The sequence below is a fragment of the Anas acuta genome, chromosome 13, assembly GCF_963932015.1.
Source record: "Anas acuta chromosome 13, bAnaAcu1.1, whole genome shotgun sequence".
In the NCBI taxonomy this organism is placed as follows: Eukaryota; Metazoa; Chordata; class Aves; order Anseriformes; family Anatidae; genus Anas; species Anas acuta.
Genome location: NC_088991.1, coordinates 13,182,561 through 13,197,311, shown reverse-complemented (window position 1 = coordinate 13,197,311; position 14,751 = coordinate 13,182,561). Strand labels below are relative to the sequence as shown.

Here is a 14,751-nt window from a genome sequence, read left to right as displayed (position 1 = left end):
TTTCCCTTGCCACTGGCAGAAGATTAGTTCACCTGCTTTGCAGAGCAGATTCACATGGAAGAGCAGATTAGCTTCAATATATATATATATATATATATATATATATATATTTATTTATTTATTATTATTATATTTTTTTTTGCCCCAGTCAGTAGAATACTAATAGGAAGGTGGTTCTGTAGGTTTTTACTCTCTGCAGCCCAGAGAGCAAGGAGAGGCCCTGTCCTGCCATTGCCAGGAATAACTGGGAAGTGTAAGAGGGACCACAGCAAATGGCTCAGCTGCCTGGAGTCGCTGACAGTGGATATTTCAGTGGAAACTGAGAAGAAAGCAACGAGCAAAATCTCAGCAGCACTCAATGTGGCTTTTTAGCTTTGCTTTGAGTCCCCCAGGACTGCGAGTGGTTGGGGCTTTTTCTGGGAGCAGCAGTAGTGATCCCCTGTGACAGTCCAGCAGCTGCCTTTTGGTGCATTCATGTACTCACTGCCTCTTTGCTCTGTGAGCAGGGGCTCTCATGCTGCCAACATCCAAGCACTCAGGGAGGGGGATAAGGGGCAGTCAGAGGAACAGGGCAGAGAACGGGGTGAGGGGGCACGCCCCAGGCCCTCCTCTGCCTCCCCAAGAAGGGCTCCCACAGCATTTTGGTTCAGCAGGAAACATTGTGGGGTCTCTGGTGAAGTCCATCAGCCCTCCTGCCAGGTTCACGTGCATCTGCTGGGCTGATAGGACCTGACCTACCAAGAGGCTCGCCTCGCCGCACCGGCCAAATGCAGGACTGGTAGCGAGCAAAAGTTTCAATGCAACTTAACTGGAGCAAAGCGCAGGTGATGCTCACTGCTCAGTGACTTCTGCAGGAGAGCTGCTCACCTCTTTTTTTCCCCCCAACCCTGCTGTGTAAAACCTGGGCTCGCTTTGCCCTCACATTTCTCAGCAGGAGCTGTAAAACTGCATGTTTATCAGACACTGTCCCTTCCCCATCAGTGTGACTCTTGCATAGCTGGTGTACAGCCTTCTCCCCTAGCGACAGAAGCATCATTCACAGGGGGAAGTATCCTGCAGTGTAGTGGTGATCTTCAGACCAGGGGAGGCATCAACATTTTTTTTGACTTGGTTTTAGGCATTCCACTCCTTTGCTGCAACCTCCACTCCACATCTGTGACTGCAGCCTTCTGCACCCAGCTGAGAAGGAAATTATGTGTGAGCGAGGAGTCGGGGCTCCCTGCTCACAGCACTAGGACTCCGCGCCTGCTGCACTGCACGCTCAGCTACATGCTCGAGGATGCTGCATCTGAAAGTCCAGTTCCTGGATGACTCCCAGAAGATCTTTGTAGTTGATGTAAGTGGGTATGATATTATTGGGTTTTGCGCTAATTAATGAAGTAATTTCTACTCTGCAGGATTGCATGGCTCTCTAATGTTCTCTGCTAGCTTCTGGTGTTCAGCTTTGCAAAGCAAAAGGACAAAACAAGCAAAACAAACAAACAAAAAGCTTAAAAAAAAGAGCTCACAGTGCTGATTACTAAGTGTCTTTCGGCACCAACACACTCCCACTCTCTCCTCTTGTTGGGATTACTTATAAAGAAGGAGGAATGTCTTTTATTTATCTGGTGTTATCTTTTGGAAATCAGCTCATATGAAGTGATGTTCTTGACAAGCGTGGAGTTCTCTTATTTGTCTGACTGCTAGCATGAGCATTCAAAAAGGAAGAAAAATCTGAGAACAGAATAAAAATAGCATATTTGACTACACTACCCATGGTGAGAAACATCTGTATACATCTCTTCTTGGGCATTCTGTTGAAAAAGAAAGCTGTGGTTTTGGGGATAAGTGAGGAAAAAAACTCATTGTGTCTTGTTTTCTGTATGACAGTGTCCCAAAACACACTGTCATTAATGATTCATATTTAATGAATACTAGCTTTGAATATTGACTGCTGGAATATATTTTAAATATCGGGAATCAATATCTATTGATATTAGATGTATATATATGTGTGTGTGTGTAGATAACTGGAACTAAATGTAATGGCTGTCCTGTCTATGTGTTAGAATTACAAGTGTCATTGAGCAATTGCTGTTGGTTAGGATTTGACAATCACAGTAGCTAAACAAATTAGGTAATTCAGGTAGATCTGTTCTAGTCCTCACCTACATATCTTATGGGACCAGTGTGTTTTATAGATAACCATTTTTTTTTCAAGTTCTTTTACATTTCTTAGACATTCCTGTCCTTTTTTATAGCATAGCCTAAGAACTACTTGGTCTCAACGTACTGGTCAGTTTCTTTGCAATGGCAATTTTGCACAAAAGAGGATTGCAAAGGAATTTCATCTCTTGGACTGATATGGAAGTTGTCTGATTTAGTTTAATTAATATATCATAGACCTGGAGTCTGCTTAAAAATGAGATTAGTGTTAATTTTATTTATTTATTTATTTTTGTATCAATTAGATCAGGGTACAGTAAAAGACAATTTGAAAGCTGCTGCTGTTACAATATTGCTGCACTTTATCCATCTCTGCTTTCTTATTTCCCCAAACACTTCCAGTCCTGCAGCAACACGTTATTGCAGCAAATGGCTTCCATTAAGGGACTCGGAGCTGATTCCTTTTTTAGCATGGAAGGGTCGTGGAAACCCCTTTTAGCCATTTCATGTGTTTCATGCTGCGTGGTTGCGATAAATGAGTAGCTGAATTAGTGAGTTCTCCATTATATCAGGACCGCTTTGGGCTAAGTCTTGAGCATACATTTCAAGCAACTCTTCCTAAACCTGGAAAGGACTTGGAAAGCTCTTTTCAATGGCTAGTACGTCAGTATAATGGCTGGGAGAAAGACAGCAGAAAGAAAACCCAGTGGACTTGATGCCTTGTGCTCAGTGTGTGCATTTGTACCTACCTTGCATGGGTATGGCAGCTGCTAGCACGTGTGGCCAGACTTTTGCAGGTGCCCAGGACTGGTGCCCTCCCTGCAGCCACACACCAGGGCCAGCTCTGCAAGAGGGCACTGCAGCTGCAATCCCCAGCTGGCAAGTTAAAAGCTGCTGGGGGTGTAACGAGGTGATCCCATGGCAGGGGAAGGCATTAGCCTGGTGCTGGCACATCCCTGCATGCTCCAGTGGGCCCAGCACCTTGCACTTGGGAGGACACTGGGATGCCCTGCCCCAGTGCCCTGGCACCCAGACAGCCCCACGTCAGCATTCACTGGCCTCTGGCACTGAGAGGAGACCTCACAAAGCTGCCTCCCTACTTCTCCCCCCTGCCCCAGATATCTAAAGCTGTGAACTGGCGCGTGCTCTTGCCTATAAAGCCACTCTTCTCTCTGGAAAGGGTTTGAACAAAGCAGCCCTGAGCCCCTGGAGCCTTGAGAGGAGCACAGAAAGAGCACGATCCACTTCGCAGCTTCACAAAAGCTGGGTGTTTGCAGGGTTCGCATCTTTGCAAGTAGACTTTGCTACAGGGCAAGATTCATTGGGAAGGAAAAAAAAAAAAGAAAGAAAAGGGAAACCAAACAAGCCAGGAAAACTAATTGCTGGAACTGAGTGAAGGACAAAGTCTCCCTTGGTCTTGTGTTCCTTCTAATGAGAAAAGACTGGAATTTTTGAAAGGAGATGCATAGAGCTGGCTGCATGCAAGCTGGTCCAGCAAGGGGGTGGGGAGCATTAGGGCTGGTGGCTTTTTGGGGTATGGTCACAGCAATTCACCCCCCAAAACACATTTATGGGTGCAGTGACAGGAAAAGCCACTGAAATGTGGCTTTGCCCTTGGAGCACGGGCACTGCCAGGAGGTCCTTTGGGGAAGGCTGTGCACGTCCCTGTGCATCACACATGCTGCTGTCTGCTTCTGGACATGCCACTCCATTTCATACCCTGCTTATGGCCCCATCTGAGCCCAACATGTAGAGGCAGGGTGCGTGCAGCCCCTCCTTTCTATCGGCCTCACCACTGAGGTTTCTGCCTGTGGGTGCTGCCCTGGCCCTGCAGCATCATTGCACACACCACCAGTGGCACATTTGGGCTGGGATGTAGGTTCCAGTCCCGCACGTTGCATGCCTGCTTTGCAGTGCAGCACAGCCCCATCTACATGCACCATGGAGAGTGGCTCGCTGCCCACAGATGTGGAGGCTAATAACCTGGTAGGAAATGCTTGTCTTCCCTGGATGCCTGACAAAGGCCAAGGCCTTTCATGCTGGAAAATTCTAGCTTGGAAATCAACAATTATAATTGTTTTAATTACCTCTGCGATCCAGTAATTTTGAGGAGAACCGGGAGTGCTGCAGAGCGAATGCTGTTATTACGCTATCACTTTTCAGCAGCCTTACAGAGCGGAGCTAGCAATTTCACCCAGGGAGAAGCTGTGAAAGGCGGTCATTAGCATGCAGCCCCGCCAGCACCCCATCCCCTCCCACCCCTGCGCAGGCTGTGCAGCACGACTCCCCTGCCCTACTCCTGGCCCCAGCTGGCCTTTGCAATGACCACTGCTCATTTCTGGACTTCTTTTCCTGGGTTAATGATTTAGGAACATGAATTTTTGCTGGGTTTGGTCATTTCCATGGTCATCTTTGGTGTTTTCTGGCCTGCCAGGTCATTCCCCAGCAGTGTGGTGACAAAGCCGAATGCCCTCCGAGTGTTTCTGTTTCCTGGGTGTACAGAAACTTGGCCTCCCTTATCAGTGTGCAGTGCCACTTAATTAACATCGCTGAAGTTCACAGATGACCCAGGGCCCAAGGCACAGGATCTCTGCAAGGTCCAGTTGCTGTTAATTACCATTAATGACAGCTCATCCTGGCCATCTGCCTGCAGGCTGGCCGCACTGGTGGGGTGCCCTGGTTTGCAGTGACCTGTGCACCTTTGCCTGCAATGTGCCTGTCCACAGGCTCCAGCCAGGGACAGAGCTTTCCCAATGGCTGTAACAGGCAAGGTGAGACTGAGATTTCTTTCCTCTTCCTTCCCCTCCTGATTTATTAAGTTCCTTAATAAAGGTGAGAAGTGATGAGGAGGAATCTGACTTCCAAGAGCTGAGGTAAATGTCACACAGCTGCCATCATCCCGTCCCACATCCCAAAGCCATCAGCATTTACTGAGTAAGGTTTTGCTGTGGCACAGTTTGGAAAAATCCCGCAGCCTATCTGAAGGGAGAGGGTTAAATCATCTTCCCAATGTCCCTGAAATCCTCGCACCACTTCTGTCAGCATTGCCTAACCTGCTGCTTCCCTGCTGTGTTTGCTCACTAGCAAAAATCCTGTGGAAGAGGGCTGTTTAACCTCACCTGCAGCCACCTCAACCTGGTGGAGAAGGAGTACTTCGGGCTGGAGTTTCGCAGCCAGGCCGGGAACCACGTGAGTGCAGTGGCAGCACAGCCCCATCGCAGTGCCCACAGCCAGGCAGAAACAGCCCGCACTGCTGCAGGCGCTGGAACCTCCACGAAATACTGGGTGAAAAATCAAAATGGAAAGGCTTGCCATAATGCTAAAGAAAAACTTGAAAATAGGAGTCAGAAGTCATGACCTGGTCGGCAAAGCCCTGCTGACAGCCACAGCCCATAGGGTTTATCCGTAACCACCTGTGGCAAGCAGCGCAGCCCCAGCAGGATGGTTTGTGGTGGTCCCCAAGCTAGCCAGGGTTCCTTTATGGTCTTCCAGCACGATGCTCCTGCTTCTATTCCCACTGTTCTTGTGCTGTTTATTCACCCAGTTCATTGCCTATTTCAGGTCTGGCTGGAGCCACTAAAGCCCATAACAAAGCAAGTCAAAAGTAAGTATTTCAAACATAAAACTTATCTCAGTCGCTACCAGTGGGGGCACATTTGTGTAGCTTCTTGTGCTGGAGGAGGGGATCTCAGGTTTTTGGCACTTACCTGAGCAACTCATGTGGTGTGAAGTTGGGCAGAATTGTTTGCAAAAACAGCATTGTCCACATAAAATCCTGCAGAAATGCCTTTTCAATCTGCTTTTTGCAGCATTTTGAGCCTGAGCTGTTAATATCCTGACAGCTTGGCGGAGGGGCAGGGGCGGCTGTGTGCATGTGCGCGTGTTTGTGCGTGCTGCTGTGCTGGCAGAGCAGTAGGAACGGCTCTCTGAGTGTCCTCCTTTCCCCTTTTCAGCTCTTAGCAGCTCAGATGCCCACACAGCGCGAGCCCTGTGTAGAGCAGGGCTAACTCTGTGCCTCGCAGGCGTGCGGCGACCCCACTCAGCCCCCAGACCCCCCACGCTGCTGCACAGTGATGCAGCACAGCCTGACCTGAATCCATGGCCTGTGTTAACACAGCACCTCTTTCAGCCTGTTTCCACCCCCATGATGAACCAAACAGTATTGTCCCCAAATACATGATGACTAGCAAGTGGTCAAGAGCACGAGGCCATGACCCATGTGTTTGCAAGGGGGAGTCCCGGAGCCATCCTGTGGTGGCCTGGGATGGTTGGTGCCTACACAATCGCCTCCCTGCACTTTGCCTGGGGTTTGGCTGCTTGCTCTTGCCTATCCCACAAACCAGCTTTGCCCAAATGGCCTCCCCTGAAGCTGCTGCATCCCAAGTGCTTGCAGGGCTGGGTAAAGCCCGGGGCTTTAGCTGAGGGTTTAATGTACAGCTTCTGATGGCAGCTACAGTGGGGCTCTGGCCACACTTCAGAGCAGCACCCATAGCACTACTCCAGTGGGGACCCATGTGGTAACCCCGCTCCTGGCGGGGGCCTTTACACTTTGAAGGAATGCTGGGGCATTTTTTCTGGAATAATTTTGAGGTGTCCAACTCCCTGTGTGCTTCCATCCTGGATGCCAGGGGTTGGGGCAGGCTGGTCCTTCCAGGCAGAATGGAGATCTTGATGCTCAGGGCTTCCAGCCCTGGTTTGTAAGTGACCAGGGTGATTTGCTCTGTAAGGAGACAGCATGTGTGAAAAGAGTTGTAAATGTTCTCAATAGGCACATAAAAGAAAACTTATGAAGATGTTGTGTTTTAAGATCCTAAGGAGGTTCTTTTCAAATTTATGGTGAAATTTTTCCCAGTGGACCCTGGACATCTGAGAGAAGAGCTGACCAGGTACTGTGTTTGTTCTGCTCCTTCCTTATTGCACAGTCCTATGTTTTCACAGTTGCAGTGCATGTGTATAAAAGTCCTTATCTTCATCCAACCAAACCGATCTGTTAGCAATGCTAATACTAAGTATTGACTGAGCTCTGTGCTTTACAAAACAAAACTGAAAATAGTATCTTGGTGCTCTATTTTTATATAAAAACCACTTGAAAATCAGCCATCTTAAGAGACTGCAGTGTGTTTACTGCCAAACGTTTTAGCAGTTGAGCACCAAGTCTGACTTTGCTCAGTCTAGCTCCTGCCTCAAGCTGTGTTCTGAAAGAAAAACCTTAATTTTATTTTTAAAAATGACATTGCTAGCTCTTACATTTCAGAGGACGCATTGCAAACAGGAGCTAAGAATAAAACCAATACAGTGCTTCTGTACAACATTAGCCCTGAGAGGAGACACGAATGCCCTCTGAAGCATAAAGGAATGTTAGCTCTGAAACCTATTAATGGCCATTTAAATGGCAGGGGCATTCTGCCCGTGGTGGTGCCCAGCTGTAGGCTCAGGGAGGGGCTTCACACTCCTCCTGTGACCCCCCCAGACCTGCATCCCTTGTGCTAGGGCACAGGCGAGCGCTGTGAGGGGCATGGGGACAGCCTGGCTGTGCTGAGCTGGGGCCCGAGAAGAGTCCCCTCTTAGGGTATCTCCTGTCCCCTCCGCAGGTATCTCTTCACACTCCAGATCAAGAAGGACCTGGCGCTGGGGCGGCTGCCCTGCAGTGACAAGAGCGCGGCGCTGCTCGTCTCCCACCTGCTGCAGTGTAAGGGCAGGCACATGCCTGCAGCAGGGGGCACCAGGGCTTTGCTTTGATTGCATGGCCTCTAACCCCACTCTCCCTGTGCCCCCCACAGCTGAGCTGGGTGATTTCCACGAGGAGACAGACCAGCAGCACCTGGCCACCCACAGGTACCTGCCCAACCAGGAGTACCTGGACAACAAGATCATGCACTACCACCGAAGGCACGGGTAAGGGCTGCTGTGCACGGGTTCCTTTCCATCAGCACACAGGGCCAGCAGTGGCATGGGTGCTCAGCACCCCGGCATGCACACCTCCAAAATGGGGTCTTTTCAGCCCATTTTAGCAGTTGCTTTTACATTCCTGTCACTTCCCAGTGTGTTTTTGTCTCCAGGGGGAAGACACCAGCCGAGTCAGATGTTCAGCTGCTGGACGTGGCCAGGAAACTGGAGATGTATGGGATTCGTCCGCACCCCGCCAGCGACGGTGAGGGGACGCAGATCAACCTGGCCGTGACACACATGGGGGTGCTGGTCCTGCGGGTAAGCTGGGGGCTCAAGATGGGCTCTGCGAGGACATAACCTCCTGTTCTCAGCCTTCTCCCTTCACCCGTTCTAAACCCTCCCAAATCCCATGGAGCAAGCTCACCCTAGCAAACTTCAGTCAGGGAGGTGATGCTCTGGGATATCACCCTGGGCTCAGCCCCAGCACCTCTGCCAGCACAGGCTGCACACAGCTGTGCCTGCCCGGGCTCTGGCAGAGCCCTGCTGGCCCTTGTCATTGCAGGCACAGCCGTGTAAGCACCACAGGTTACACGGCTGCGTCACATGCATTCACCGTATAATCTTCCAGCAAAAATAGCCACCTAATGTCTGTGCAATTACATAACGTTGTAATCACAGCATAGCTGAGGAATAAATACAGACTTCCTCGCAGCCGGCGTGAAACAGTGCTTGCCTCCCACACTGACTAATTTCAACCTGGGAACATCTTGCCAGAGCAGAAAAAAATCCTAACTGCGGGTCTGCTGTTCATAATTAGTGCTGCCAGACCCAGTTATTTATTCAGAGATGTAAACACCCCTCGTGTGCATGCATGATTAGAGCATCTGTGAGCCCATGCGAGTCTGGGCTCTCCCAGAGAGCTGAGAGGGTCTCAGTGCCATAGCACAAGGTAGCAGAGTTTTATCTGCTCCTGCTGTGATACGTGTTGTATGGGTGCATCCAAACTGATACACAGCAGGAATGAAGGTAAGGTGTGCTTGCAGTCTGCTTAAGCTGGCATTAAAGGTGTGGAAATGAGCTGAGCTCTGCTGTGCTTCCCATCTCACTTCTTCTGGGGGACAGATTCTGCATTAACACCTCACCTGCTCTGTGAGCTGGGAAGGATGGGACACTCTGCCTTGACCTCTGTGACGTTTCCCTCAGACTACTGCTGTTTTACAGTTAGCTTCATTAGGCAGAGTTCAGCCCTGAGCCTTAATTCCTGCTCTTGGGATCAGCTGGTAGAGAACCGAGGGTCAAATGCTAAATCCCCATTGCCTCTTCCCCAGGCCCAGAGGCAGTGAGAGCTGTAGAAATGGCTCATGTGGTGTCCTGGGAGCCCAGGTGTCGGCCAGTCATATTTCTGTGTCTTGTCCCATCCCAGTATAACTGCTGTGTCCGTCCTTGCAGGGCAATACAAAGATCAACACATTCAACTGGTCCAAAATTCGCAAACTGAGTTTCAAGAGGAAGCATTTTCTCATCAAGCTCCATGCAAACATTTCTGTAAGTAGGTCTCTGTAAGCTGCTAAGGCAGCTGCACAGCTCAGGACTGCGAGGGCAAGCGGCAGAGTCTGGCCCAGCGCGCCCCTGACACCCCCGTGCTTGTCCCTGGCCACACAGGCACTGTGCAAGGACACGCTGGAGTTCACCATGGCGAGCAGGGATGCCTGCAAGGCTTTCTGGAAGACGTGTGTGGAGTACCACGCGTTTTTCCGGTTGTCTGAAGAGCCCAAGTCAAAGCCCAAAGCCCTTCTGTGTAGCAAGGGCTCAAGTTTCCGCTACAGGTAAAGTCCCAGAGCAAAAACCCTGGTGTGCAGAGGCTCTAACCCTCCCCTTTACATCTGTCCTGGCTGGGTGCAAGAGGCTGATGCCTGACAGCTGCTTCCCTGGTCCTGCTGTTGCCACCCAGTCCTGCCGCATCCCCTCACCTCCCCCAGGTGAGGGGCTGGGCTGACGGTGCTGCTCACACCTTTCCCTCCTTGCCGCTGCAGTGGGAGGACACAGAGGCAGCTGCTGGAGCACGGGAGGAAGGCGAAGATGAAGAGCCTGCCCTTTGAGAGGTACCGAGGGCAGGGAGGGGGGCGGTACTGAGGTGTGTATGGGGGGCATCCTGGCCCTGCATCCACCCCATGCACTCGGCCTTGCAGGAAGCACCATGCATCCCGCTACGATGAGAGGCAGTGCCGCTCTTCCCCGGACCTCCTGACAGATGTGTCCAAGCAGGTATGTCCCCGCTGTGTGCACAAGAGTGCAAACGACCAAAGTCCTGGCTCTTCACGCTGCTGCTGGCCCTGCTCTGCTCCCCCTGCCCGCCTTGGGGCTGAGCAGGATGCCCACACACCCTTTTTTCCACCAGGTGGAAGAGCTGCGCCTGGCCTACGGCAGCCGGGGCTCCTTCCGCACTGCCAACGGGGTGCACACCTCAGAGCCCACGCTGGACAGCCGCTGCTGCAGCTCCACCACGGAGGTGACATTCGCCGCCGAGCTGGAGCGCTCCAAGCCCGAAGCAGCCCCCGTCTTCCTGCCCCACTCCAAGAGCAGCTCCGCCTTCCCCCTGCTCTACGCCGAGCTGGAGCTGGAGCGGGCGTGGGAGCCCACCGACCTCTTTGGCTCCAGGAACCCCCTGACGTCCTTTCGGCCCCACCACAAGTTTGCTGGGAACAGTAAGAGCACCTCGGTGGGCAACATGCGGGAGGTCAGCACGAGGCCGCTGGTGTACATGGACGTGCCGTGCCCCCAGCCGCTGGCCCCCCCAGCCCCGCAGGTCCTTTTTTACGTAGACAGGCCACCACAGCCCCTGTGCCACATGCAAACACCCAGCCAGGAGGCGGCAGGAGCAGCCGGTGGATCCGTCCCCACGGCCACAAAAACGCCCAAGTGGAGCCCAAGCACTGCCTGGACGGGGGAATTCCAGCACGAGGCTTCGCACAGGGCTGCAGGCAGCAGTGCAGCCCCAGAAGGGGGGAGCAGGCCGCTGGCTCGCTCCTTTGATTACGGCCTTCAAGAGCAGCCTCCCAAACGGTCCTGGAGCCAGTCGGACATGAAAACCATCCGCTTCCCCTATGGCTCGGAGTTCAGGCCCCTGGGCCCACGGCCTGCCCTGAGCAGCCGCAAGGCAGGAATCCTACGGCACGCGCTGGCCCAGCAAGGGCTCGCCCCACGGCCGCGGCACCCTGCCGAGCGCTACGTGGGCAGCAGCACTGAGTCCAGCGACTCCGACTCCGACCTCCTGGCCGCTGAATACTGCTCCCTGTACGGCCGGGTGCTGCGCTCGCCCATGGCTCGGGTGCGGCTGTCCTCTGGCAGTCTCCAGCTGGAAGAGGAGGATGAAGAGGTGTCCTTTGCAACCGGCGCTGCTGAAGAGAGGACTTCCAGGGGGGCCTCCAGGTATTTCACTTAGGTGCCTCACACCGGCTGAAAGGAGCCACAGGTGGCCAGGACTGAGCCAGACCCAGCGGATGGTCACTGTCCTGCTTGCAGGGCTGCTTACTGCTTGTGAAACGTTGTGATGGGCTCATGTTGTGTGAGTGCTTTTAGCTGTAGAGGAAGTGTTAAGGGACAGCTGGGGAATGTTCTGAGGTACCCATCTCCTGCATCATAGCCTGAAACTGGTGCATCTCTGCCGCCAGGCTTTTCACATGCAGGGGTCCAGCTTTAGCCAGATGGGCAGGGGCTCTCGCTTAAGCCCTGCATAGACACTGCATGCAGTCCAAGCAGGCCACAGTCAGAGCTCAGCCACTTAAGTCTTCATCTTCCATCAGGTGGAAGAGAGAGAAAAAAAAAAAAGACATTTTATGGAAGATCTTAAACATTAGTTTATCACAACTCCAGGGAAGCCTGCTGGTGGGAGGAATGTTTGAGGCCAAGTGGGAGAGGAGCAGGATGGCCAGGGGGAGCTGAGCAGAGATGTCTGCTTTTGGAGCTGTGCCAATGCTGCAGGAACACCCAGTGCTTAGGACAGGATGCCACGCATGGGGTGCTCCTTGTGATGCTTGGAGCCATGTAGAAATCGAGCAGCTCTGTCTTGTCCCTGGCCAGGTTAGGGCATTATCCTGCCCAGGAAATATCATAGCAGCTCTCGTAAATCATTAAACAGCATCCCACTCTGAGCTGTAGTAAGTGAGTTAATGAACGATGATGTATAGCTCCACTCTTCTTAGGCCTAGTAGCTGTTATTTTCTGTCAGCAGCTCTGCAGTCCGGGCACCTCAGTGTCCTGCTTAAATCAGGGGGGAGTGAGGCACGCAGAGGATGGTCTTGCTCCCCCAGATCAGGCCTCCACCAAGCAGCATGGGGAAAAAGCTCTCAGGAGGAGGGCAGGAAAGAGAGGCAGCTGGTGCTTACCCTTTTGGCATTAGGAAGGCTGCTGTAACCATGGTGCTTCTAAACGTTCCTGTTTGCTACATGAATGCAATGTTATTTTTACCAGGGCCATTTCTAGTTATAGAAGAGCAGGAGAGGGAGCTTCTCACTATCCATAGGGCAGCAGGAGGGAGATTAGTTTTTTGTACATTGCTCCCTGAAGTGAAAAGGTACAGATACTTCCTAGACATGTTTTTATTACAAAGAACTTATTACCCTAAAAACACAGGAAATCTACTCTGAAAACAGGAGAATGATGTTACTTCTGTAAGATGTTAAGAGAAGTTCTTATTACTTTTCTTTAAGAACAACTCTGTAAAACTGCAGGACATGACTATAAGGGGAGGAACAGCCCCATAATACATATGCTTGAGAAAAGAGGGGAAAACAGTTGAAGGGACTTCAGGAACAAGGAAGCTAGGGCAGAGATGGAAAATAAGTGTGAAAAGAACTGTGCATTGCTGTCTTTTGGTTTAGAAGCTGAACAATAAAATAATAATAAAAAAACAGTTGTTCACACTAGAGTTTTCGTTTCCTCCTTTTGGATGGGGCCCAAGCTGCTGCAGCTAAGGCAATCTGCACTTCAGCCCACCTTCCCCTACAGCTCACAGCCCCCAGGCAGCCCTCATTGCTCCACAGAGCTGCCAGGCTGCTTTCCCTGTGTGTGTTCATTGTCTTAGAGGCAGCTGAGACTCACTGAATGCTGCTGAAAACAACCACATTCTTGGTCAGCTGCCCAAAGAAATGTGTTAGATCAACAAGAGAGCACACTGTTTGCTTTTGCTCCAGGTTATTCTGGGATGAAGAAGCTATGAACTACCTGGACCCCACATGCTGCTCTGGGACTGGCACACATTCTGGTGAAGGAAAAAAAAAAAAAAAAAAGAAAAAAAAAAAGGAAAAACAAACTCTGCATAAATAGAAAGTTTACTTTCTCCATGCTCTGCATCTTGGAAACAGCAAAAACTGTCATTCAATGCAGCATTTAAGTATGGCAATCTACATGCATGCTGTGGTAAGGGGAAAAAAATAGCTGTAGTGATTCAACTACAAAATTTACACATAATCCCCAGAGAACATCCCTTAAAGGGTTATTATACCTTAAGCACACAGGCAAACCTACAATCAGTTAGGTCCTGAAATCATGTAGAGACACGGAAGGCTGGCCCAGGTCAGCTTTACCTTGAGCATAGCCCGGAACAGAAAAGCAGCTTTACTGGGAGGGATCAACGTGAAAACTACATTGCATAAACCTCCAGGAGGTCCTAGCTCTGGCATTTGAGACTGCTGGGGACACTACAATAAGATGGAGAAACAAGGACTTGGGAACTATTTTTGGATTTTTCCATTGACTAGGGAGTACTGGGGCACAGCATGTACACTGTGACTTAGCACATCATACATAATGGTCAACAATAGCAGAAGAACAAAGCAGTCCTGAGTAAGTGACAGAAATTAAGCTAAAATCATTGCATAAGCCAGCTTTGCTGGGACTGACTAAAATGAACAATCTCAGTAAGCAGTGGCACACATGCAAAGGAACAACCAAAATAACCTTTGCATCAGTCCTTCCCTGTGGTACCTGTATAGTCCCTTCTTAGCCCTGTTCACCAAGAAGAGGAAATAATATTGAGTGTGTTTCACTAGTAAAACAAATGTACAAAAAATACCGAGGACAGAGAGATGACAGGGACTGCTGCTGATAAAAGATATATCAGTACGTGGAAAAATGCAAACATGTCCCTTAAGCAAGCAAGCAGTATTAATTGGGTGGGGGCACAGAAACATTATAGCATCAAAACATTAAGCTACTCAATGCATTTGGACTGATGTAGCTGGGGGTCATAAAATAAAATACATCACTTACAGATAAAGCTAATCTTGAGATTTATATGCAAGATATTCGTTTTTTTTGTTTTGTTTTGTTTTTTTAAACATATAGGTGTATACATTAAGTTAAAAAAGCATCAAGATGTACACAGTATATGAAGAACATTAGTTTGGAGGAGCTCTGATTCCAGCAAATTTAACTAATTTCTATATTAAAGTGTAACTTCATTTATTGGAAAGATGTGAAATAAGGCAAGCCAACATACATACCATTAAAACTTTGTAAAGAATAAAATAATTTTATTCCAGTGTTAAGTCATAAAACAGTGTTATAAAAATGAGACCTTTAACAATTGCTAAGCCTTGTGCAAACACATCAAGAATCTATGTACTTTCCTATTCAACTATAGACATTCAGTTGAATGCAAGAACAGGTTTTTACAATACTACAATGCTTACTGTACAGAAGTGTGCTAGAGGAATT

At 50.0% G+C, this 14,751-nt stretch overlaps 1 protein-coding gene across 2 annotated transcripts; it reads left to right on the top strand.

The window, feature by feature from the left end:
* The first annotated feature begins 614 nt into the window (after positions 1 to 614).
* Positions 615 to 13,036, top strand: FRMD7 (FERM domain containing 7). 2 transcript variants are annotated; one of them, XM_068697177.1, is made up of 12 exons: positions 615 to 1,336; positions 5,230 to 5,334; positions 5,707 to 5,749; positions 6,998 to 7,031; positions 7,737 to 7,834; positions 7,926 to 8,040; positions 8,205 to 8,352; positions 9,484 to 9,579; positions 9,697 to 9,860; positions 10,068 to 10,136; positions 10,224 to 10,299; positions 10,433 to 13,036. In XM_068697177.1, the coding sequence occupies exons 1-12, from the start codon at positions 1,280 to 1,282 to the stop codon at positions 11,474 to 11,476; spliced, it is 2,049 nt and encodes a 682-aa protein (XP_068553278.1). In that variant the 5' UTR covers positions 615 to 1,279; the 3' UTR covers positions 11,477 to 13,036. The 2 variants fall into 2 exon arrangements, with proteins under 2 accessions (XP_068553278.1, XP_068553277.1); XM_068697176.1 differs by having other exon boundaries at positions 6,953 to 7,031.
* The last annotated feature ends 1,715 nt before the right edge of the window (positions 13,037 to 14,751 follow it).